At 36.9% G+C, this 26,891-nt stretch overlaps 1 protein-coding gene across 3 annotated transcripts in view; it reads left to right on the top strand.

The window, feature by feature from the left end:
- Positions 1-26,891, top strand: part of dpr6 (defective proboscis extension response 6) — a 1,082,593-nt gene that overhangs the window by 843,515 nt on the left and 212,187 nt on the right. The window contains exon 7 of one of the 3 annotated variants that reach the window (XM_067757585.1): positions 13,159-13,258. The exons of the other annotated variants lie outside the window; for them this stretch is intronic. Coding sequence (XP_067613686.1) covers positions 13,159-13,247 — 89 coding nt within the window. The 3' untranslated portion in view covers positions 13,248-13,258. Of the gene's footprint in view, positions 1-13,158; positions 13,259-26,891 lie in introns of those variants that run through there. 3 annotated transcript variants of the gene reach the window in all.

Here is a 26,891-nt window from a genome sequence, read left to right as displayed (position 1 = left end):
ACACGAAGCAGCTTTTAATATAGTATCATGTGATGTCAAGATGTGATATAATGTTGTGATGTGACATGATGATGTGGCGTGGCGATGTCGCAAGTTTACACTACATTGTTTTCTTACACTTCCTGGAGACATTTACGATAAATTTGCATGAAGCTGAATACCAGCTTATAAATCAAAACGTTAAGATCTGGAAACTGCATAAAGCCGCGAATATTAAAGGGCTAGATGGCTGGAAAAAGCTGTACGGAATTTACTGCTTAATTCGAAATAAACTTGCGATTTATTATTATCATCATCATTAATTGGCGCTTAACAGCCTAACCACTTAAGCCATTTCGTAACAAGCCACACGACCTATCCCTGTTTCCCGTTTCAAGCTTTACTCCATACCTTTACTCTCGCATACCTTTACTTTCCACCATCGTTGTCGCCTTAGATACTTCCTTGACCGGAACGTTTTTCAACTTCCAGTCAATATTATAAAGCTTTTGTTGTCAGGAACTCACAGCGCGTATATAAAGAAAAAAAAGTAAAACACAATAACCTCCGAAGAGATTTTAGGCCGAGCTTCTCTTCCTATTTGTGTCGTGCGCCTTTTAATTTTTCCTATAAATTGACGGGACGGGACCCACTTGTTTTATGCCGACTCCGAAGGGCATCTGCAAGGTAAATGAGTTTTCACTGAGAGCTTTTCGTGGCAGAAATACACTCGGAATATTTGCCAAAAACTACCGAGGAGCGACCCCGCTTAGAAAAATATTTTTCTAATTGAAAATCCCTGTTCCTACAACTTTTATTTTGATTTTCCCAGGGCGTGAACCCAGGATCTTCGGTGTGGTAGGCGAAGCACACTACCATAACACCAGCGTGTTTGTTAACCCTTTCAGGACTATGGGAAATATATTTCCCATGAATAAATTAGGGAATTTTTATATTTTCTTATATGGTAACTCTGTTCAAGCGAGTGTGTTTAAACATAAAAAGGGGAATCCCCATAATCAAGTTAAGAAGATTGACAGTATTTTCAAGTATTCTTTATTAAAAGTGTAAATAAAGTCGGCAAACTTTCGAGGAGTGAAGTGTGTTCATATTTATTTAACTTATTTAGAATTTCGTGTTTCAAATCGTTTTTAAGAGATTTTTATTTGTTGAATGGTAAGTAAGAGACTAAACAATGATCAATTTTATGTAATTAAATGGGAAAAAGTATCTAAAAATAAAGAATTAGTATGAGGGAAACATGTTTCCCTGTGGACCACAATGGAAATTTTAAGGTACTATTTTTATTATTATTTTATGTTGCGATTAACTCATTTATTCATGTTTTTCGAATTGACTACAGACAAAATGGCTGGAAAAAGATGAAAGAAAACGAGATTTTACAATTACTCATAGCTGACAATAGTGATGGTGAAGATGAACTACGAGAAGAAGATCAAGAATACCTTGCTCAGGATATGGAAAATTGTGTAGGTGTGGTAGAAATAACAACAATTTCAGTCCAGGAAGTTCAAGAAGACAAATCGGATGAGAATCCTGTCCATACCTCTGTTGAAGAAGCTCAAGAATATCTTGCTCAGGATATGGAAAATGGTGTAGGTGTGGTAGAAATAACAAGTTTAGTCCAGGAAGTTCAAGAAGACAAATCGGATGAGAATCCTGTCCATACCTCTGATGAAGAAGCTCTTGGTTTCAGATGAATAAAGGACTCATATGGGCTAAGTATCTTTCGAGAAAGTGACAATGAGTTCGGTAGCATAAATATATTCTGCGAAAAGTCTGCTATGAAATTGATTGCAAAGCAAAGATAAAAAACTACTTACGCATTTTTTTTCGATATAATGGATATTGCTATGAACAACACATATTTGATATTTGATAAAAGTTACATTAGAAGAAACTTGTAGATGGACCCCTTTTGAGCAGTATAGAATTTCGTCAAAATATTGCTCGAAACCTTATAAATGAATTGTCATGTAGGCAAAGATCCAGGCCGTCCGTAGTGAATAAACCGAAGAGTCAAGTCGGTGTGAAGCGAAGTTTACCAATGCACAATATGCAAAAAGTAAATAAAATGAAGAGGTGTGTAAATTGCGCTAAGAAGCGGATTGAAAATAGGACGCATAACATATGTGTAATGTGCAACGTTCACCTCTGTTATACTAGCAAAAGAAATTGTTTGCAGATTTCCATAAATGATTTATTTTCCAAAATCTATATATTTTCACAACAAATTTTTAAAGTTCGCATTATTAGAAAACAAATGTTCCCTGCTATTGCGAAAATCTTATTGAGGTCCATAGGGAAATATATTTCCCAAGAAATTACAAAAAAACCGTGAAATTAATTTAAAAGTCGAATTGTTTTTAATGTATTTTGCTTTCAAATCAACTAAATAAAACAGACGTACAACAAAATTTACTTGTAGTTTTCTTACGGTCCAGAAAGGGTTAAGACCCATAATATCAATATCATCAGCATACGCCTTAATTGTACGCTCTTATAATAGATTGAAACGTCGTGGTTTAGCTCTACTGCTAGAATTTTCTTCTCCAGTAACTATAATGTTAAAGAAATTGCTAGAAAGGAAGTCACCTTGTTTTGAAGCCTCATTTGTGTTCGAATAGCTCGCAGAGCTTTCTTTCCAAATCCTGCTGGTGGTGTTATTCAACGTCATTTGGCAGAGCCGTATTAACTTTGCAGGAAACTTAATTCAGCCTTAGTAGCATACAAGCAACTTCCTTTCTCACTTTCAAAGGCTACCAGTGTTTTTTATCTTACCATGAGTATTATACAGGATATGGCGCATCGTGAAGATCTGGTCGATAGTAAATTTACCAGTACTGAAGCCGCACCGATAAGGTCCAATCAGCTCGTTTACTACGGCCTTCAGTCTTTCGCACAAGCAGGATGACTCCGCGTTAATTGATGTGGTTTTCGGGATCGCACTCATACCACCATATTATGTATACCAGTTGATACACACTCTTAAACAGAAAAGCTCGGTGGGTAGTCCATCATCACCTGGCGCTTTGTGAAAATTCGAATTAGCATAACATAGTACGCATAGAAAAATTTATAGTGTTAATTCTGCCACATATAAAAGTTGATTTTGGAAAGAATTAAGTGCTAGCTAGAATAGACACGGCTCTAGATATTGAGGCGCAAGCTTAAATTTACCTGTTTGGCAGGATTAGGCGTATAAATCCAACATCAGAGGGGAGACATATCTGACCCACCATAAATACAAACAAAACTATGTCCCCCATCCATTTATATAGATTTTTTACCATTCTAGTAAATGCCAAGTGCAGTATGAAAGGGGTTTAGGACTCTCCAATAAATTAACTGAGGTGCATCTACAGCGGTGAAGAAAGGAAACGAAGTAACAATCACTTCCTTTGTCATTTCCCAGACCTCGTGAAGACACTACATCTTCTATTGAACCGACGCTTCTTTGATTGACTGGGAGACTTCACCTCTGTGGAAATCTGGGACAAATGACTTGTCTAGCTAAAAACCTGTTTTTTTAGTTTCATGGATATTTTATGAAGAGAAGATGGTCCGAGATCTTTCCAGTGTTACCACAGCCAATCAATAGGCTTAAGTATACGTCTTTCACTGAAATGTAGGAAAATTAATGAGGTTTGTGCATTCGCAATGGCATCGATGCTGACGACGTGTCTTTTGTCCTACGGTAGGAAAATTAATCCTTCAAGTTATAACATTTCCCAGCGATGGAATGTTGCTTGATTACAATGCGGCAAAAAAAGTTAACTTGAATTACCATAATAATAATAATGACTCGCGATATGCCTGCCAGGAGATTAAGACCAAGCTTCTACTCCAAATTAAGTACAAAGTTTAAACCCAAAAAATCTACCATTGTACCTTGGTGTGGCTTGACCAAAACTTACGAAACCAAGTTGATAACATGACAGACAAAGCTCCAGTGCTTAGACATGCGAAATCTACTTTGTCCCAGCATCGACTCGTAATATTATCTTGTGGCAGTCAAGATAAGACGTTTGGATATTCACTGTGTAGTAGGTTACAAGCCACACAGGAAAAGTTACTTTAAAATATTTTTTAACCCCTTGCGAAACAATTCACGAATATTCCCGTTTCCGATAACGGTGCGTCTTCCTCCAACTTTTCCTACCACTTCAGTCAATGTGTTGACCTTTGTCTTCTTCCAAATACGCGTGCTGGCAAAATTACTTTCATTAATCACTGTTTCACGAACGGTTTCAGGTTCATTTCGATATCACTTTGGTACCAATTCATTTTTTTTGCGCCGGACCGGGGTCAGGTGCAGGTCCCGCATTCGGTTCGAACCTTCCCGGAGCAGGAGAACATGGTGCAGTCCCACTGCAAGGGCCTGCTGTGAGGATGACAATTTGTGGGAGGGACGCAACAGATCAAACGGGGTTACATTGAAATGACAGTCCTTGTTCGGAAAAATCCCTATTCGCTCCGGTGCATAGAACCGGCTGCCTTTGGAAGCGTTTTGGATTGTTTTCAAGATCATTTCTGAACTATTTCAAGATTGTTTTCAGCACCATTTTAGGCCGATTTGGAGATCATTTTAGGAATATCTGAGCTTAATTACGGGACTGTTGTTAGATAATTTTGGACTGTTTTCGGGCCATATCCGTAAATTTTTGAATGATTCCGATAGTTTCGAAATCAATTTTGGAAAATTTTGGGAGTTCTTTAAGGATAATGGTAAAGGACTCTTTTTCGACAAATTTCATAGTTATTTCGGAATTATGTTCGCAATAATTTCGGAACTAATTCCTAGCAGCATTATCTATGGATCATTTTGGGACTATTTCAGTATCGCTTCGGAACCGTTCCCAGATCATCACGGGGTTATCTCAGGATCCTTCTGGCATGATTTAAGAGATCATTTTGGAACAATTTCAGGATGGTTGTCGAGATCAAATCTGGACTTTTTCGAGATCTTTTTAGTACTGTTATCGGAATCACTTTTTCCTAGATCATATCGGGTTTATTTTTTGGAATTTAGACATAGTTGAAGGTTTTACTTGGTTGATTCAAGCTCTAAAAATGTACATATTTAGAAAAAGTTAATACAAGCAATCAAACAATGAAATCTAACATTTCCTTTATGTTAGTGCTACAGTAAATCTTATTTTATCTATATATATAAAATTCAAATTATGTATGTATGTAGGTATAGATCGAGTTGCGTCCTAAACGGATCGGCCGATCACAACCAAATTTGCACAACCCACTAAAAACCTTCCAAGGATGATCACAGCATAAAAATAATATCGATATATAAAAGGGGCGTGGCACCTCCCATGCAAAATAAATATTTGGTACTACATAACTCTGAAGGTATTCATGCTAGAAAATTGAAATCCAGTAAGAAGTTATATGAGGTCAATCCATAACACCCTCAAGAAAATGTGGGGTGGCGGAGAAGGGGGAGTGGCACCTCCCATATAAATGGAATTTATCATACTGCATATCTCCGGATGTAGTAATGGTAGGATAATGAAAATTGGTAAGGAGCTATTTGAAGTTAAGGCCTAACCCCTACAGTAAAATGTGGAATTGGGGAAAAGGGGGCGTGGCACCTTCCCTACAAATGGGGTTTTTAAGAACTATGGATGCCGTACAAACTTAGATTATTATAACAGCTAAAGTTTGACTACAGAGTTGTTTGGGTGTTATTCATTTTGGCTTTTTAGTAATCTTCCGCCGTTAAAATTTTTTGTTAACTTCAGTCTATCCATATCTTCTATCTATATCTATCTATAAATCTTATAAAATAAAGTCGCTAAATGCCATGTATGCACATAACTTCACACAGAATGCTCGGATTTCAAAACGGTTTTTTTGCATTTGAAAGCTTAGCTACGTGAGACGGCACAGTTAATATAATTTAAAGGTATATATTATAGGGGCGTGGCAAATTGCCAAAATGTAGTAAAAAATCATAAAATTTTTGTTTACACAGCTATAACTCATAAACGGAAGGATGAGTTTGAAAAATTCTACTTTTCAGTAAAACTTTGAAATATTTACCTTTGTTCTGCATCAAAAAAAAAATACTTGATTCCTTACTTATATCAGCCAAATTGTTTAAACAAAAGTAATATTTTTACCAAAAAATTCGTGTGTGTGATTGTTCGGTTTCAACTGTGCGAGCAAATTACTTTTGAGTGAGACATGATGCGACACATACGTATCTACACATAGCATTCGCTGCATTATTTAACTTCGGCCGTAGGTTTATAGGTATGTTTGTGTTTTCATATCAGCTTGACATACATATGTATGTACATACACAAATAATAATAAATGGGTAAGAATGCATACATCTCTCGAAAAATACTCTTTCGTTAAAAATATTGAACATTTCCTTAAAATTCTTAAACAAAAGTTTTATTTTTTGGTATCACTACGTAGTATAAAACAGAGTCGCTTTTTCTGTCCCTATGTACCTTTGAATGCTTAAACCTTTAAAACTATGCAACGGATTTTGATGCGCTTTTTTTTAATAGATAGAGTAATTCAAGAGGATAGTTTGTATATATAATAGCATCCATTAAGTAGTGGAGAAATGCTGTTATTTTTGAAGTTTCTAATGTGATGTATATATATAAAAGAAAGTGGTGTTAGTTACACTATTTATAACTCAAGAACGGATGAACAGATTTGGCTGAAAATTAGTGGAGGGGCAGCTTAGAACCCCGTTCTGGCTAGGGTCTCGAGATCAAAACGTGGACTTAGGTAATCCAGGGTTATGTTTGTCCAAATAGGTATCAAATGGAAGCTGCTTATGAATACTTTGATACGGGGTATTTTTCGTACCCGTGGGTGACTAGGGTCTCGAGATATAGGCCAAAACGTGGACGCGGGTACCCCTAGAATGTGTTTATAGAATATGGATAACAAATGAAAGCTGTTGATGAGTGCTTTAGTACAGGGTAGTTTTCATACCTATTGGTGACTAAGGTCTTGAGATTGAAGCCAAAACGTGGACCTGGGTACCCCTAGAAAGTGGTAATACAACATGGATAACAAATGAAAGTTGTTGATGAGTGCTTTAATACATGATAATTTTCATACCTATGTATTTGTGACTAGGGTCTCGAGATATAGGCCAAAACGTGGACCCGGGCACCCCAAAAATTTGTTTATACAAAATGGATATCAAATGAAAGCTGTTGATGAGTGCTTTAGTACAGGGTAATTTTCATATCCCTGGGTGACTAGGGTCTCGAGATAAAGGCCAAAATGGGGATCAGGGTAATACTAGGATGTGGTTTTACATTATAGGTATCAAACTGAAGCTCTTGATGTGTGCTTTAGTGCAGACTAATTTTTATATCGCTGAGTGACAAGGGTCTTGAGATATAGGCCAAATCGTCGACCCGGATACATGTACAATGTGTGTGTATTATGGATATCAAATGAATGCAGAATGAGAAGAACTTGAGAGAAGAGAAAAGAGGGTAGGAGAAGGAGACTGAGAAAGAGATAGAGTGAGACGAAATAGAGATAGATGAATCGAAAAAGACGGAGGGAGGAGTGAATAAAAGATTAAGAAAAATATAAGAGGGGGGAGGCAGAGTTAGACGGAAATAGCTTATTAAGATGTATGCAGATAGACCAAATTTATGGCAGAACAACGTCTGCCTGGTCTGCTAGTATATATATAAAGTTAAAATTATGAATGTTTGTATGTAGGTTTAAATTGGGATGCGCCCTAAGCGGATCGGCCGGTCACAACTAAATTTGAATCACCCACTAGAAACCTTCCAAAGATGATCATTGGCTAAACATAACTTCAATACAAATAAAGGGAGTGGCACCTACCATACAAATGGAACGGTTGATACAGCATAACTCTGGAAATATTCCAAGAACATTGAAATCCAGTAAAGAGTTAAATTTGATGAATCCCTAACACCCTAAGAAAATAAGGGGTGAATAAGAAGGGGCGTGGCACCTCCCATGCAAATGCAATAATGAAAATTGGTAAGGAGCTATATGACGTTAAGTCCTAACAGCGCCAGTAATATGTGGAATTAAAAAAAAAAAAACACCAAGACAAATGGGACTTGCAGAACTATGGCTGCATTAAAAACTTAGGTTATTTCAACACGTACAGTTTGACTGCAGAGTTGGGTTTGGCTGTTATTCCTTTAGTATTCTTTTATGTTATCTTTAAGGTTGGTATTTTTGGAGACCCCTGAAGGAACCGGAAAACACATGATATCAATTGATGTAGAGCAAAAAAGATAAATCACTGTGGCAGTTGCTTTCTCAGATACCCCGGGGAACCCTTTGTGTAGTGGATGTACAACTCCGCATTAAAATGACCACTGTTTGCAGAAACATCTGATACACCGGGGTGCAACATAAGCAAACGGTCAGGCCAAAGTGAGGGTGTGCAATGTCTGCACCATGGCTCATAAATAGTCGCTGCAAGTTTTAGACCGAACCCTTAAGAATTTAAGGTGTAATAATCATCCCAAGGAGAGCACTTTCCTGTTACTTGCTGGAACAGCCACAGTTGAAGTAAATGCGTGTTTTTCGTCTATAGACGGCTTTACGTACAAAAATTTACTCTATTTAGAAATATGAGAGGGCCATTTTGGCGGAAATACTTCAGCAGCAGCTTTTGCTAACCAACTTCTAGAAATTAATTTTGGCAAAATTCCTTTTTGTTTACTAACAGATTTCATTTTTTTTCCTGCAAGTTTTTGAGAAATTATGACATCACCTAAAGCTTTAATAACTAATGTTTCTTCCAAATATTGAATTTATCTTTACAAACTATAAATCCCTTTGAGAAAAGGCATTTTAGGCACCTCATTCCATTAACACAGTCGTGGAAGAGTCCCAAGCTGTGCATATCCGATTGAGTTTATTAGCTCTTTTGAGCCATCACAAACATCTTCTCATCGATTGATCCTTAAAAAAAGGGCCCATAATATCAAAATATTTATGCTTCGTTATTCCCCACACATATGTAGTGGGAAGGTCAAGGCTTTTCATCACAAAACTGTTACGAATGTCATTGAAGCAATTCATTTTATTGGAAAATTTCGAAAACAAAAAACTTTAAAACCAAGGATTCCATTGATACCGATAGATTTGTCTTTTCAATTTTAAATGCCTCAAATTTCCTATTCAATGAAGCTCAAGGGCGATCATTAGCTGCGAATCAAGGGATTGATGAGCGCAATACAAACGTTTATAGCTTCAGAGCTTCTGCAAATCAAATGTCAACCTCACCTACGCGAGGGGAATCCTGTTACAAATATGAATATATCATATAACAACAGTCATTAGCTGTAGCAGAAGTCAATCTTACAAACTCATGTTTTACCCATGGCCAGTTACGCGTAGCCTGCATATTTTTTTATAGAAACTTGGGGTAAAACCCACGGGCATAAGCTAGTATTAAATAAAACTGAAAATGTGAATTGAAAAATTGATGTATGTTAAGTTATTTTTTTTTACTGGATTGAGTTTATTTTTTAGGGGCCCCGTGCACGATAACTGTCCCAGGGGCCCGGCTCGGCTCTCTGCGGCCCTGCTTATGCAAGGTGTCTCGTCCGTCGACCTTTGATACATATATATGTATATACGAACGTAACACGCTTACGTATGTGTATAATTATAAATTCAATTGAAAACTCTTTCCCCGCTCATCTCATTTTCTTATTTGATTTCGCCTACAATCAAGGAAATGTTTGTTCACCAATGCATGTGTACATAAATATGTATATGTAGAGCATACCTTCATAGAAATATACGCATTTGCATGCCTTTGTGGTTGTGTCGGTTTCGGTTACGGCTTTCGTTTACAAACCTGTTGGCATACCTTTCAGCTTCGATTTAATCACTTTGGTTTTTTATATTTGCAATTCCTGTGTATTGCGCCACATACTCTTGATACAATTGTTCGTTACCTACAACAACAACATCAACAGATAGCATTTTCAATTTGCTTTACAACTCTTTGTACCTCATTAAGGTAATGTTAACCACATCAACAGTGGCAACTGCATCCCTACTTGCCCATTTCCTTGCATTCCATTTCATTTTATGACTGCCTTATGAACTCCATACTTTGATTCAAAAATGAAGCAACTCTCATCCACACATATCCCAAGGGTATTTTTGTGCAACACCTCAAAGTGCAATCGTCGCTTTCGTTGTCATCCTCATTCATTTAGATAACGTAAATTTCCTTTATGTTAAATTTACTTTCCTCATACTTTTTTTTCTTTTTTTTCACACTGGAAATGAAGCACCGTAAAATATTTTTTCTTACCTTTTACTTCCTTTACTTCGTTTTAAAATTTTATTTACCTTTTTTATGTCATTAGCAAGTGCCGCATGTGCACATATCTACATGTACATACCTATGATATATAATAAATATAATAGTAAGTATGTGCAATTGTTGCGGCCACCGTGGTGTGATGGTAGCGTGCTCCGCCTACCACACCGTATGCCCTGGGTTCGCACCCCGGGCAAAGCAACATCAAAATTTTAGAAATAAAGTTTTTCAATTAGAAGAAAATTTTTCTAAGCGGGGTAGCCCCTCGGTAGTGTTTCGCAAGCGTTCCGAGCGTATTTCTGCCATGAAAAGCTCTCAGTAAAAATCATCTGCCTTGCAGATGCCGTTCGGAGTCGGCATAAAACATGTAGGTCCCGTCCTGCCAATTTGTAGGGAAAATCAAGAGGAGCACGACGCAAATTGGAAGAGAAGCCCGGCCTAAAATCTCTTCGGAAGTTATCGCGCCTTACATTTATTTATTTTTTTTTTTTATGTGCGTTTGTTTGTATGAAAACCACTTTTGCACGTGTCAATACTCGCAGTTTGTGAATAAATTCATATATTTCCATTAAGTATGCATACTTCTGACGAAATTATAATAGCAATACCATTTTTTTATTACATTCTTCTTCGCAATTATAATTATTTTTTGTTTAAAAATGCCAAAACTTATTGAGAAAATAATAACATGCTTCGTAGAATCTCTATACATTTCCGTAAGACGAGTTCCACACCAAAACGCAAGAAGTATACATTAAATTTTTGGCGGGTTTTGGTATAATCATATTCAAATACTCAATACATTCAGCACAAATCGAATGATAGATTTGCCAACTTACTTAAAATTGCCGTTCGAAAACTTGGATTTGTTATAAGCCATATGTAAAATGTTTTGATCACATTTTCTCAGATTACTGTTGTTGTTGTGTTAGCTGTACCGTGCCTCATTCAATAAGTGGGACCACTCACAAGTTGTAATCGAAGTCATCTAACCGGAGTCCAGGGCAATTAGCAGCTTCAACAGCGTTGGTTCATAAAGGTGCTGCTGTAATAGGCCTAGATTTCACTATACACTAAAAAAAATGGTGTTTGGGGTCATGTGGGGGCACACAGCTTGGAGGACATGCATTACATATATAGGGGTTGATTCTGAACAAGTAAGAGTTTAACCTGTTACATCATCCAAGTTGCCTCGTCTTTAACAGACTTTTTGTTTTTAAAAAGCTGTTTCTGTTTTCTCATATAATGGTACTACGAATTAGTTTTGCATCCTTTGGTCAATTTTTTTTGCTAATGAAATCATGTAAAGTTAATTTGTTCAAGTATATGTGAATCTCTCTGTGATCGCCTTTGCCAAACATTGGAATATCGCAAATTCTTTTTATTTTCTCTGCCAGAAAATATACCTGTGAAGTTCTCAAAGCGACAGTGAGGTAGGATTTCTTATCCTCCCTTTAAATTATGCTCATAGCTATCATAAGTCATAGCTGTTGAGTCATCTGTTGGTCGCACATGAAGCATCAGATAGAGAATGACTCTGGACTCAGAGACATTATTGAACACTGTCAAATAAGTAACAAATTTAAGTGCTAGCTGTGAAATGTTTACTTCTGCTCCACTTCAGAAAAATTGTTGATTTGCTTCCTATAAATTCAAAACTGTAAAAGCAATAATGACTATAAAAAGAGTTAATGTTTGTTCGTTATGAAACACGCGTAGAGATTATTACACTGTGTCACATACATACATGTTGATTTATTTCATTTCGTTTTTATATACTTTGTGTGTTTCCAATATTTGATGTTTCTATTTTTTTTTTTTTTTTTTGGGTTGACTCATTGGCTCCTCTTATATCAAGCTGTGTTAAAATGTCGTTTTTGAAAAAGCCGTTCTAAGCAGATTTAAAAGTAATACCTTTCCGTATGTTTATATTTATGCACCCAAATCTGTGTGCACTAAATAAGGTTGAATAAAACTTTTTAAAAATCAGGCAGAAAAACATAGGGAGGAGCAAAGTCTGTCGGGTACTGTTGGTGTTATATAAAAAACAAATATGAAGATAATTTTCAGTTAATCTCAAATGAAAAAAACCGAGGGTACCCAGTAACCGTGAAGTTTGTTGTGTAAACATAAAGGTGTGCATCTAGGAAACTAATGTTTTTAAGGCAACTAGGGCTCGTACCATTATGATAAAAAAATTGTAAGGCTTCCATAATAAATCGGTATATTATTTATAAACAAAATCGATAACTCTTCTATACCAAATCTATAACAGTTCGATAACATATTGGCGACACTCCAATAACAAATCTATAAGATTCCGAAAACAAATTGATATTCTTTTGATAATATATTAATAACTTTTCCGCAAGTAATCGAAAACTTTTTGATAACAAATCGAAAACATTTTGATAGCATATCGATACGTTTTGATGATAAATGATAACTTTTCGATAACAAGCCGATAACTTGTCGATTAAAAATCGACTGTTTTTAATTCTACTTTATTTTAGTACATTTTTTCGATCTAATTAAATTTATTTTCTTTTATTTTATCTTATTTTATTCTATTCTATTCTATTCTATTCTATGCTATTCTATTCTATTCTATTCTTTATTTTATTTTATTTTATTCGTTCGGTGTCGACATAAAACGTGTAGGCCGCGTTCCCGATACAAGGAAGAGAAGCTCGGCCTTAATATACGCGGAGGTAAATCGCGCCAGGCTTTTTTTTATTTTTTTATTTCTTTTTTATTTTTTTTATTTTATTATAATTTTTTTATTTGATTTTAATGATTTTATGTTTTTGCTTTGTTTGCAGGCCTTTCAAAACGCCACGGACACAGTGACACAAATTCGATACTTATCCAGAATCAATTGCAACACACGCAATACATATCTTACATATAACGTTTCCCCACTTGGTGTGAACCATCCTTTTGGCAATGAGGATGCAACGCCCCTAACACTCTTCTTATTGTTTCAACTCTATTGAAGCTACAAGTTTCCTAGGACTTCCGTAATAGGATGGGCAGTTTCTGCTGATCACACCTACTGGATGGGGCAAAGCATTGCTAGAAGAAAAAGAAAATCGCTCTGTGATGCCCCCAGCGAGTTAAGGCAACTAGAAAATATTTTCTCGAGTGAGACGGACTATTACCGGAGCGCACCGAATTCATATCCAGCAAAGGTCTGACTATATGCGCAATACATCATTGCTTCTAGTTGTTTTTTAATGAAAGTTCAAGGAAACCAGCAGTACCAACGTGGATGGGCGATACAAGTAGATCTTTTAAGTATTGCCTTCACCTTATAGCTGAATAGATTCTGTCTGCATGGGGGACGTAAGAAGATCCAGCTCGAGTTGAGGCAGGGTGAGACCCTTCGCCCTGCAAAGTATACTATCTTCATCTGTGATGCCTGGAAATGCGGTTTCTATAACGAGCGTCACCAAGCGATACTTTTTGAAGGAGCTATCGACTTTGTGTACACACATTAGCGAGCCAGCTTCTGTACCCCTGGATCATTTGGCTGTGTTGTACATAACGACCGTTTTTATCTCTGGGGGAAAGGAGATTATTGGCACGAATGTAACTTCGTGCACCGAGGATTTTGTGGATCGCTCTCTTGCTGCGCTTGCACAATGTGGCCTATGTTGCCCACAATGCAAGGCGGAATAGTCACGATTGCACATGGCGCACCTAAAAGCGCAAGAAAATATTTCATGTAATAAAATTATAGAAATAAAAACTTAAAGAAACAAAAAATTGTATTTCACTAGAAGATCGCAATTCAGTGCTGGCGATGACCATGACTAACTCACTCACAGATAGACAGACACGCGTACCTTACATTGCTGAGTTTAAAGGAATGACGTCATTTGAAAAAAAAAAAAAACACACACAGTACAAAAATAGAACATGGAATAATAATCCGTTGCGCTTCATGATGCGCGTTATGATGATATCTCCCGATTAACCAGGACCTGACTTCTTTCTATGGAGTTTTTCAACAATGGGATCACCTTTTGGATGCGGAACCCATTTACAGTGTTCACTAGCATTCCTCCTTATTTTCCATAGCGGCGAGGCTGCATTAATCAGTTTTGGGGACCTTTTTAAGGGACCATTACTCATACTTAGCGTAAACTTGACTTGACTTGAGAACTGTCACTTACAGTTCTGTTAAATGAACATTGCATGTTACTGATTACTCAAAACTTAGCAACACTTAACTTGACTTAGAAGTCTGTTGAATTTTAATTTTCTATGTAAGTTCTAAGTGACGTTCACATTTTGAGGTGCCATTTGTTTTTTTCCATTTCATTTTGACATTTTGTCATACAAATCGACATTTATTTTTGTTTTATTTATTAATTTTTACACTCATAAATTAATTGTAGTACTCAAAATTAACTTTGTTTAAAAATCATCACTTTTTGTAGCAAATATTTCATAATAAAATGACAGCTGATTATGATGCAAGATTGTATGCGCTAAGTGGAGTATAATCGTGGCTAAGTTGCCAAGTTTATGCCAAGTTAAGTCAAGTCTATGCTAAGTATCAGTAATGGGTCCTTTACAGTTTAAATTGATTAGTTTTCTGAATTGTATCCTCATCACAGAAAATGTGCTACCAAACTTCCAACTTCGATCAAACCGCGGACTAGTTTACCAGAAGGAATGAAGTATCTGTCTTACTCAAAATAAAGTCGTAGCTAATAGGAGTGCTGAAGTCAGAAAGCAAAACACCTCATAGCAACCATACAACCAGCCTTGTCGATAGCACACATACCAGCCTTTTGGCAGTACAAACCTTGTCATTCGCCCAGAGAACGATACGATAGGAGAGTACCAACTCTGTTCAAGCTAGAGCACCCCTCTAAGATGTCTTAAAGGTCTCCCAGAGCAAATTCGTTTTGTGGTAGGGGGCTATGCAATCGTTTTATAGTAGAATGGAGAGCCATGAGGGCCGATGATCTGTCCAGTTCTGATCACTATAAGAATGCTACGTTGCTGATAGTTACTACTGAGGAGTTCTGTCATCATTATAGAGTATACATGGTGAAAACTGGCTTCCAGTGCACCAATAAATGCCTTTTCGCCGAGTTTTACAAGAAATGCTGATCATGTTGCCCCTTCAGTAGCAATTGCTATGTGTGAGTGTCATCAGGTCATCTAAGGTTCATCTCAATTGGAGAATCTAGATTTAAAAATTTGGAAAGTGACACATTCTCAGGCAAAATAAAGCGAGCATTTGCGTTCAGACTCAAGGTTTTAGGTAAAAGGTGGCTTGCTTGTTTTTGCTACACAAACAAATAAGCGCCTTTTACTCACACATTTAAATCTTAGAAAATGCTTGATTTTTATATGTAAAGGATATTGTACGCATGGTAAAATGAAAAGCAACATTTTGTAATAACGTAGCATACTTTTAGGAGCAAAGTGTAACAAATTGTTTCCGGTGTTACTTGTTGTTCGTATCTGAGTACCTATTACAATGTTCACTACTTCACCAAAAAGGGTCGTCCGAAATTCATTGATGATGATGACCGTAGCTGAAAGGCGGACAGACAATGTGCGTATTCATTGAAAAAATGCAGAATACAAAGTGACAAAGCCATGAGTCAATTTTCTCTTTAATAACATGGAATATTCTGTTGCGCTTCACACTGGATGATGTGCACTGGCGTTCATATCACCCGATTAACCAGGTCCTGACTTCTTTCTATTTAGTTTTTGATTAATCTGATATACTTTTGGATGCCGACCTCTTTCACAGTGTTTACGAACATGTGTCCTTATTTTTTTTTTTGAAGGCGAGGCTATGAATCAATTGCTTTGAGGACCTTACAGTTTTAATTGATTAGTTTTCTAATTTGTATCCTCGCAAAAAATGTGCTACCCAATTTTATTCCAACTTCGATCCAACACCAAACTAGTTTACTAGAGGGAGTGGAGCATCTATCTCACTTAGAATAAAGTCGTAACTGATAGGAATGCTAGAGTGCTCTAAATCAGAAAGCGAAACAGATCATAGTATCTAGCTGATAAAAGCAGCCTTTGTGACAGCACGCATACCAGCCTTTTCGCAGTACAGTCCTTGTCTTATGCCCAGTCATAGACACGATAGGATAGTACCAATAATCAGGAAATGTTGTTACTGTTGTCCTTCTTTATGGGAGGTCAAGGTTCTATACACATTTACATAATTTTCCCTAAGGTTCATCTTAATTGGTATATCTAGATTTAGAAATCTGGACAGTCGCACATTCTCAGACAAAATAAAGCGAGCATTTGCTCAGACTAGAAGTTTCAACTAAAAGGTGGCTTGCATGCTTTTGCTACACAATTATTCACACACTTGGGCCTGAGAAAATGCTTAACATACTGTTTGGAGAAAAGTATATTAAATTTTTTGCAGGTGCCGCTTGTTGTTCGTATCTGAGTACCTGTTATAATATTCAGTATTTCAGTAAAAGAAGCGTCCGCAATTCATTGATGATTAGACCATGACTGAGACAACGTGTATTAAAAACCACTGCTGATTCTACTAGGAATGGTGTCAATTGGAAATAAAAAAAAACAGTACAAACTGACATATGTCAATTTTCTCTTCAAGAAGATGGAATGTTCTGGGAGGCGCATCAGCGTTATTATGATTTGCACTGGCTTCAGATCACCCGATTTACCAGGTCTTGACTTCTTTCAATGGAGTTTTAAAATCCGCGGGTCTACGTCAAGAAGATTTGGACTCTTGTAGGCTTTGGAGTGAACATACGCCAGACAATTTTTGATCTACGTGCCTGAACTACGGCAAATACCAAACATGAACCATGTCATTCGATGCTTTATTTGATTATTTATTCAGTGTTTCGCCCCACGCCAAACATATAGATGGGGTAGCTCACGAATTATCGTACAGATCCTCTAACTGATGTGTAAGGCAGTTTCAACAGAGTTGGAGCTAAAAGCTTAACATATTACAATTTTCGGATCGAAATTGAGCCAGGGTGATATGCGAGTCCTCTTATGTATGTAGTAAACTATAAGCAGAGATCTTACCGGGCATAAATCGCATTCACCTACGGTGCATAGATAAGGCTGAGGGTTTTTTTTTTTTATTATCTTTCAGATTAATGGGATTAGTTCTTGGATACAGCACTTCATTTTGTTTACGGACATGTCCTTATTTACCTGAGGGACGAGGCTGCATTCATCAGTTATCTGTTTTGAGGAGCAGGTTTCTGGTAACTTCCCAGCTTAAATTGATTAACTTTCTAATTTTTATCGGCAATTTATCAAAATCTAGTAAAATGTTTGAAACAACCACAAATAATAAATATAATGATATAAAAATTACTCAAAAAAGGTAGGAAAAAAAGGTAAGAAGCTTTAGAAAAACAAACAAATAAAGATAAAAATCAAATCCTTTCAAAGCAAAATCAAATTATGTTCAGCTGTTGCAGAAGAATATTTCATAATGTATTCAACGGAATCGACTCCTCTGTAAGTTGTTAATATGTAGCATTCTTTTAGGAGCGTATTACATTGGAACTGCTACCGCTGCCGCTTGTTCCTAGTTTCTGAGCTCCTATCAGAATATACGAGATTTGCAAAATTTCCAACTTTTTTCAACTTCCAAGTAAATTTTGGACCGGTCAGGCTCCTTGTCGCTGCCAGAAAGAAAGAAACAAGCCCTATTTGAAGGATTTTTCTACCGTCGGGTATTCTACAGATTATGAGAAAAAATTTTCCAACTTTATTGAACGTATCTTGAAAACACAAATATAAAAAAAAAATTTCATTATTAACAAAAATAATTTTTAAAATATTTGAATTGGGTATCTTTTGTGTCTTCAACTCAAATTAGATGAATCAAATTAATTAGTGCTTAATCACTAAATATATATTCGTGTAATCAATTTCTTCCTCTGCTTTCATAGGCGGGTTCCGATAGGGAATATTTGGCTGAAGCAGCATCTTTCATTCGCATAACATGAACTAGCCAGCGTGTAGGGGCTGCGTTTGTTGGACTTTGTGGATGCCTGCGTAAAGCTGGTCCAGCTTATCATTAAATATTTTTCTGTCCTCGCCGTCGCTTAAGCGTAGAGGTCCGTAAATCTTTCAAAGAATGTTTCTCTAACACTCCGAGAGCCGCTTCATCTGATATTGTCATGCCCATGCTTCTGCGCCATATTGTGGGACGAGTACGATATGCAATTTGTAGAGCATGATTTTCGATTGCCGACAGTGAACTTCACTTTTCAGTTGCCTACCTAGTGTAGCATTTATTGGCTAGAGTGGTTCTGCTGCATTTCAGAGCTGATTTTGTTATTTTGTGTTAAGGCTGGTTCTCAAATAAATGAAGTCTCTTGCTTCTTCGAAATTATGGCTGACAACAGTAGCGTGGTTGCCAAAGAGCAAATGCGCTGACTCTTTGCCTAATTACAGCAGGTACTTCGTTTTATTCTCATTTACGATCAAACCCATCCGTCCCGATTGTTTTTCCAGTTTGTAGTAAGCAGAAAGTAATTGTATCAATTCTTTTTTCGTTGGTTTTTCTGAAGACTTAGCGCATAGGGAGAATCTGATCGATTGTAGATTTACCACGTCTGAAGCCGCACTGAAAAAGCCCAATCAGCCGATTCACGGTGGGCTTGAATTTTTCGCACAATACGCTTTGCAGGATCTAATATGCGATAATTTCTGTGGTTTGGGCAAAAAACACAGCAGATTCCAATCGTCGAGCATGCATTCGTTCGACAATATATTGCACAGAAGTTGACGAATGTGCCTAACCAACTCCTCGCCGATGTACTTGAATAGCTAGCTCCGCAGGCAATTCAGCAGCGCCCGCGGCCTTGTTGTTTTTTAATCTGGTCGCCGCAATTCTACTTCTTGTGGGGAAATATTTGTTCCATCATCATAGATTGCGGGCACGTGTTCATCGCATCATAATATAAGCACATTCTGTACATTGGTTACCAGGTCGACGTTTTAGTTTTTACAAAAGTTTGGACCAAACTTTACAGGCGTTATTTCTAATTGCCGGTAGCTTAAGTTCCTCGCACTTAAGCCTTATTGCCTCTACTTTTTTCTTTCTTAAAAGGCATCCCTCTCCACCTTCCGGTAGCTTCCACACACTCTTTTTGTTGTGTTCATTTTACCAGTTGTTTCTCCGTGGTCGCCGGTAACAAATTACTTCCTCCGTGGCGGCATGAAAGGTTTAAGAGACATGATCCCACTGCTCCTGCATTCCGTCGGATTGACTTGTGCTCTAAGAGAGCAGGTGTGAGGGTAGAGTGCAAAACCACTGGCAGTCGGCTCCGATGGCGATCCCTGTCAACAAAAAATTTAAATAAATCTTAATTAAATTGGGAGAATTAAAACAAATACTTAGATGCTGATACAACAATAACTACGTAAGTACGTTTTTATGCATATGTATAAAAGTTAATATTTATATGTAACTAGGTTTTTAATTAGTGGTGCGATTATTATCGAATAATATTCGAATAAACATTTTTCGAATAAACGAATAAGACAATAGTTTAACAAAATTTTCTTTGGGTTAAAAGTAAATGAGTAAATCCAATTAAAAAAAATATATAAATAGAATTAAAAAGTACAAAGCGCGATAACCTGCGAAGAGTTTTTCTAGGCCAACCTTCTGTTCCAATTTGTGTCGTGTCCCTCTAAATTCTAACAAATTGGCCGAACGGGACCGACATATTCCACGCCAGCTCCGATCGGCATCTTCAAGACAGATAAGTCTCTAACTGTGAAGCTTTTCATGATAGAAATGCACTCTAAGCGTTTGTGAAATCACTGCCGATGGGGGAACCCGCTAAGAAAAATTTTATTCTAATTTAAAAAACTTGTTTTAGCTTTGAGTGCTGCATTACTCGTGTTTTGGAACCACGATCTTTTGTGCGATAGGTGGATCATGCTACCACCCCACCACGGCCGTCGTAATTGGTAACCCTCTCACGAAGTTCCACTGTTCTAGCTATCAAACATGACACACTTAGTCATTGGTAGCGACGTTTGGTATTTTTTCTGTTTTTCGATACCGTGGTTGTTATTCGATTTCGCTTCTTGTCCGTTCCAATTTGTATTGGGCCCAATTAAGCCAGTGTAAAGATATCTCAGCTTTTACTTAAATAATCGTGTTAACGAACAGACTGATATAAGCACAGACATGTCTCAATCAAAATTTGTTCGATGCTGACAAATTTAATTTAAGGAACTCTATATCTTTCACGATTTCTCTATACAGTTACAATACTCCGTTCACAAGTTCATAGAAATACTTCCTTAATTTTTAATGTTTCCATTTTAAAAACTAACGATTATACCGCAAAAAAGCGATTCGCATTATCTCTGCTACTTAAGACTAAATTTGCATAAAATAAAAATAAAATAAAGTCTAAACAAATGACCCAGATTTGAAAAAATTAACATAAACTACTAAACTAGTAAAGTAAATTGCATATAAATATGTAACGCGAAATATATCGGAACATGGAAATACAAAAGCACATAAGCCTAGAAGTTCTGCCTATTCTGATAAAGTTATTTTCCTAGAATACTACAATTTGTTGTCATACGTGCGTGCGAGATGTTTTGATGTTACTTTCTTGCTATTGTTGTAGTTGTATTAACCTGTGAATTTGGTAGTTCTAACACCATCAACGTCACATTCATTCCATATCTACTAACAGCTACACTTTTGTGCTACAATATGAACAACGTTATCGTAACAAAATGTCACAAACTTCCCCCCAATTGTACTATACAGGTGATAATACATATGCATACACACACAAACACATTCATTAGTTTTAGCAACATCCCACGAATATTTGTCATACTCGTACCACAAAAGTGTGAATAAATGGTGTAGTTTATTAAAAACTTGGTGAAGCTTAACAAAAGATAATTAGGTATGTATTGGAATGTAATATATCTACATAAGTTCTAGGCGTGTTGCGAAGAATTACTTCCTAAAAGCGCAGGCTCCGGTTGAAATCAACATTTGCATCCGCAAACGGCCCCGACTTTAGAAATAGAAGACATATGACATGTGAGAGCTATGTTCTTGCACGGACAATGCTCAATAAACCTCTCCTGTGGCTATGTCACGCATTGTTCCTAATACCCATCATCATAATTTTCGTGTATTTTTATGAAATGTGCAGAATGCTTGAAGCTTATGAGCAGGCGCGACATGAGAGGGGTCGTGGCGGGGGATGGGGGATTCCTCCGGGCCCGGCTTTTCTGAGGGGCCTGCGATTTAGAGGTACTAAGGCATTTTTTTAAATTCAGGAGTCTTTAGTTGTCCCATGCGCAACTTTAAGCCGAATTTCAAAAGCAACGAATGCCTGAATTTCGTTTTAATATTATCGTGAAGTGTGAAAAATCCTTTTTCTCAAAATTTAAGAATAAATATTTCATTTGGCAGCTGGCTCAAACCCATTCAAGTTCCGCATCCGATTCCACTATTGATAATGATTTTTTGCCTGGGCCTTCGAACAGTGAGGAGACAATAAAAACAACAAACAAAAATGTATGTTTACATGAATCCGAAATCGTAAAATTTCGTACTGATACTGATGAAGGTTCATCTTCAAAAAGTCTTCCAACAATACCACCAACTCTGTATAAAAGTCCAGATTATTTATTTATTTATTTATTTAAGCCAATTAAAAAAGAATCTTATAGGCTAATTATAAAAGTGTAAAGTAGTTAACAATGTATAATAATATAAATTACCTTACTTATAAAAAGTATTTAAAATACTCCGAAAGCCATCTTTCGAACAAGAAAAATCTATCTCACAAAATATAGAAATTCTATTGAACTCAATTAAGGCTCTAGTAATTGGAGCATTCCGCGCATAAAGAGCCCTGAGAACACCAATATGAAAAAACTCAGAAGCACGAAGAGCTCTAGCCGGTATATTAATGAAAATCCTCTCCAAGAGCACAGGGCAATCAACAACCCCACGTAACAAATCGAAAACGAACGACAGCGATAAAATTGACCTCCTGTCCTGCAATGATTTTAAGTTAATCAATAAGCAACGAGCTTTATAAGTCGGGATAGGATCCGAGAAGCGCAGACTGCGTAATGGAAATCGTACGAATACTTTTTGGATTCGTTCAATTCTTGCAACATGGCAGGAATAATACGGAGGCCAGATGAAAAAAGCGTACTCAAGTTTGGATCGCACAAACGCAGAATATAAAAGCTTTAGCGTATACGGGTCACTGAAATCCAAGCTATGACGCCTAACAAAAGCTGGCATGGCATACGACTTAGCAATGTACACATTAATATTACTTGAAAACGAAAACTTCGAGTCAAATATTACTCCCAAGTCCTTAATTTTACTAACCCGCAACAGGGGCGAGTTTGGTATTTGATACACGGTATAAATCAAGTTGACACGCTTCGAAAAAGTTATTTGAAAGCATTTTTTTAGGTTGAGCGATAACCGATTATTATTACACCAGTTACTAAGTTTATCCAAAGCTTCTTGCAACAATACCGCATCATGAAGGCTATGAATAGGCAAGTATATCTTAAGGTCATCTGCATACACCAAGAATCTTACTTTAGAGTCAATCTCTCCACTTATCAAGTCGAAAACAAAGGTGAGAGACAGAACAGAACATCTGCTCTTTAACGATTTTAGGCTTATAAGCAAACAGCGACTACTGTAAGAAGGAATCTGGTCATTGAACCGTAGGGCAAAGCGAACAAAAACTTTTTGCACACGTTCAAGCCTGGTAATGTGACAATTATAGAATGGCCTCCAGATAAAGACAGCTTATTCTAATTTAGACTGCACAAGAGAGGTGTATAGCAATTTGAATGTGTAAGGATCGGTAAAATCAGAGATAAAACGTTTAATGAAGGCAAGTGTTGAATATGCCTTCGCAATTATGTAATTCAAATGGGTTTGAAACAGAAATTTACAAACGAATAAAACACGAAGATCAGTAATTTCACTTAAAGTAGATAATCGAAGATTTATGTGGTGGTGATGCTGCAGAATGTTGTACGGATGCAATTACTTTCTTCGGAGTTGTACAAAAATGTTTTACTATTTCCAGCAGCAGTCCACAACGATGGCACATCCTCAAAAAAAATGTACCAAGCTCTCTTCACAGTCTTTCAGACACTAGGTGGTCGGCTAGAATTGAGGCCATCAGACCATTCGCAAACCATGTTCCAGGAATAACACAAGCACTAAACGGATTAGTTAAGCTAAATTTGACTGCACAAGCATACGGAGATATTACCGGAATTCTCAAGTACATCAACAAGTTCGAATGTATCTTGCTACCCTCAATTTGGTTTAAATTACTGACTACCATTAATGAAAGAAACGTCGTACTCCAAGCTATAGGCGCCGCCATAGGTGTTGAGGTCCGACATTTATAATGCCTTATTAGCTTGTTTGAAGTTGATCAGGAACCAATGGGAAACAATTTTAAACGAATGCAAAACAGTTGCAATTCAATTGAACATCTCGCTAAAGTTTCCGGACATTCGAAAGAGAAAACCCAAAAGGCATTTCGAAGATAATGGAAATGAGGTGATTACGGATGATTCAGAGTCTGATTTTAAAAACAACAATGGTGATCGTGGATTCGGTAATCACTTGCATTACTAAACGATTTGCAGCTATGAGAAATATGAGCGAGAAATTTTCTTTTTGTGTCAATTTGAAGACATGGATGAAACTACGGTTCGGGCGATCGTAGCAAAATTTGTCGAAAAATACAAGTCGGACGTTTCTCAAAGCTTAGAATGGGAAATAATTCACTTGAAACACATTTACGAAGCAAATGTTGATAAAGGTGTGTCACCATTGGAATTGCTAAATGCCATCTACATATGTTCAAACTTTCATAGATCATGTTCATCTCAAGAGCGAGTTTCAGAACTTGCCACGCTTTGAATTGTACCCGCTTGGGCAAGACAGTTAAATTTTGATATTATTATAAAAAAATTTCCAGCGAAAAAGCAAGAAAAGCCACTCTTTGATATCCGAACCTTCTATATTGAATAATTAAAATTTATAATCATCATTATATTTATAAGAAACGTACTAAAACTAACTAGAAAATAATTATTTCTTCAAGCTGGCTCTAGGCCAATAAATTAAACAAGTTGTTGTTGTTTTTGTTCCAATATATTTCGATCTCCAACGGAGATCGTCATCGGGGACTACAATAATAAATAAATAAACACTTTATTTTACACAATTTATCACAGACAAATTTATATATATGTATGTATAAACATATTAGCATTACTGCAAACATACATACATGAGTTCAGATGTTAGTTGGGCAGCGTCTGTTCGAGATGCTGTTGTTGAACTGATTTTCGCGAGTCAAGTAAGTGGCGGTAGATGTGTGCACACATTTCAGAGTCTTTCTTGTAGTTCAATCTTTTGTTCTCGTCCGTGTCTATTATGTGGAGCATCTCCAAAGTAAAGCGTTTGTTGTAATGCTGTTCTTGCTGTAGTATGCTCACAGCGTCGAAGTCTGGTTTATGTCCGCTCTCCGCACAGTGGGCCGCAAGTGCTGTTTTATGTGTATTGCTTGATTGTAAACATTTGATGTCAGATCGGTGCCCTGCTATTCTTGTTTTTAACTTATTTTTCGTTGTGCCAACATATTCTTTCGCACAAATGTTATCTCCGTCTCCTGCACATGGAGATGTATACTGGTATCTTGTGCAGGAGACGGAGATAACATTTGTGCGAAAGAATATGTTGGCACAACGAAAAATAAATTAAAAACAAGAATAGCAGGGCACCGATCTAACATCAAATGTTTACAATCAAGCAATACACATAAAACAGCACTTGCGGCCCACTGTGCGGAGAGCGGACATAAACCAGACTTTGACGCTGTGAGCATACTACAGCAAGAACAGCATTACAACAAACGCTTTACTTTGGAGATGCTCCACATAATAGACACGGACGAGAACAAAAGATTGAACTACAAGAAAGACTCTGAAATGTGTGCACACATCTACCGCCACTTACTTGACTCGCGAAAATCAGTTCAACAACAGCATCTCGAACAGACGCTGCCCACCTAACATCTGAACTCATGTATGTATGTTTGCAGTAATGCTAATATGTTTATACATACATATATATAAATTTGTCTGTGATAAATTGTGTAAAATAAAGTGTTTATTTATTTATTATTGTAGTCCCCGATGACGATCTCCGTTGGAGATCGAAATATATTGGAACAAAAACAACAACAACTTGTTTAATTTATTGACCTAGAGCCAGCTTGAAGAAATAATTGTTAAATTTAAAGGTCGCCAAAAATCAAAATTTGTTCTAACTAGAAAATATTATCTGAAACAATATGTCGTTATTAATAGAGAGTTTTATTGCTACGTTACAATAAAATAGTATAAATTGTAAATATTCTGTGATAATTTTATTGTCAGCTCTTAGTCTAAAAATCATTTAGTTGATATGGCAAACATTTTTTTGATGTAATCCATCAATAATGATTCATGAATGAGACGTCATCAATTCAAGTTAATAAAATGTATTAGTATATTTTTTATGAGGGCCCGTAAAATGTTTAGTCCCGTGACCGTATTTTCTCTCTACGGCCCTGCTTATGAGTGTCTGTCCTATATGTGGTCAAGAGAATCCCCTTACTGTTTTAATGGTTGTATAGGCTAGTGCTTATATCATTCACATTCCAATGCTTTTTATTCACGCATTTCCTTCTGAAAGGACCCTTGATATCAGCTCCTAAGACCTCTCATTACCCTCAAATCTAATAAAGTTGCATTTTTGCAACGAAATCAGTTTTTTTTTTAATTTTTTTTCCTATGTCGCTGTTGTTGTGTTAACAGTGCTTCACACCATTCAAAAGGCATCACCACTCACAAATTTTCATAAAATCCACTAACAGGAGTCCGAGAAAGTAACAGTTTTAACAGGGGCGGAACATAGGGAGATTGGTGTTTTAGAGGTTCCACATTATTATTGAAAAGTTGGTTGGTGTCATGTGGTATTCATAACAGGGTTCATCGGGCGCGTCCTGGAAAACCCGTTTACCGATTCTGCTTGGATTTTACTTAGAGCCTCTTTATGCTTGTATGGTTCAAACGGATGTGTTGGCAGGTACCGGATCTTGTTATGGTGCTTATGAAGATGTTCCCTTAACCCCCGTGGAGGTGGGGCTAGATCAAGCAGTTCATTGCTGGGATGTCCTGGTTTTTGATAATTTTTCCTATGAATTGGGGTAAGGGGACCTGCCTGTTTTGTGCTAATTGTGAACAGCATCGGCTGAGAAGCTTTTCATAGCAAACCAAACTCGTAGTTTTTTCGAATTCATGTTGGTTTTCCCGGGCCTCGACCAAAACAATTGGCATGGTGGTCGAGCCTGCTTCCGCTTTACCACTGCGGTGGCCACATTTAGCTCTACAACGGTAGATTAAATAATGCATAAATACCTAGCGACACGGAGCAAATTCTAAACCCAGCCTC

The sequence above is a fragment of the Eurosta solidaginis genome, chromosome 5, assembly GCF_040869045.1.
Source record: "Eurosta solidaginis isolate ZX-2024a chromosome 5, ASM4086904v1, whole genome shotgun sequence".
Taxonomy (NCBI): Eukaryota; Metazoa; Arthropoda; class Insecta; order Diptera; family Tephritidae; genus Eurosta; species Eurosta solidaginis.
Note: the sequence above shows the minus strand (reverse complement) of the source record. Positions and strands in the feature narration are given on the sequence as shown.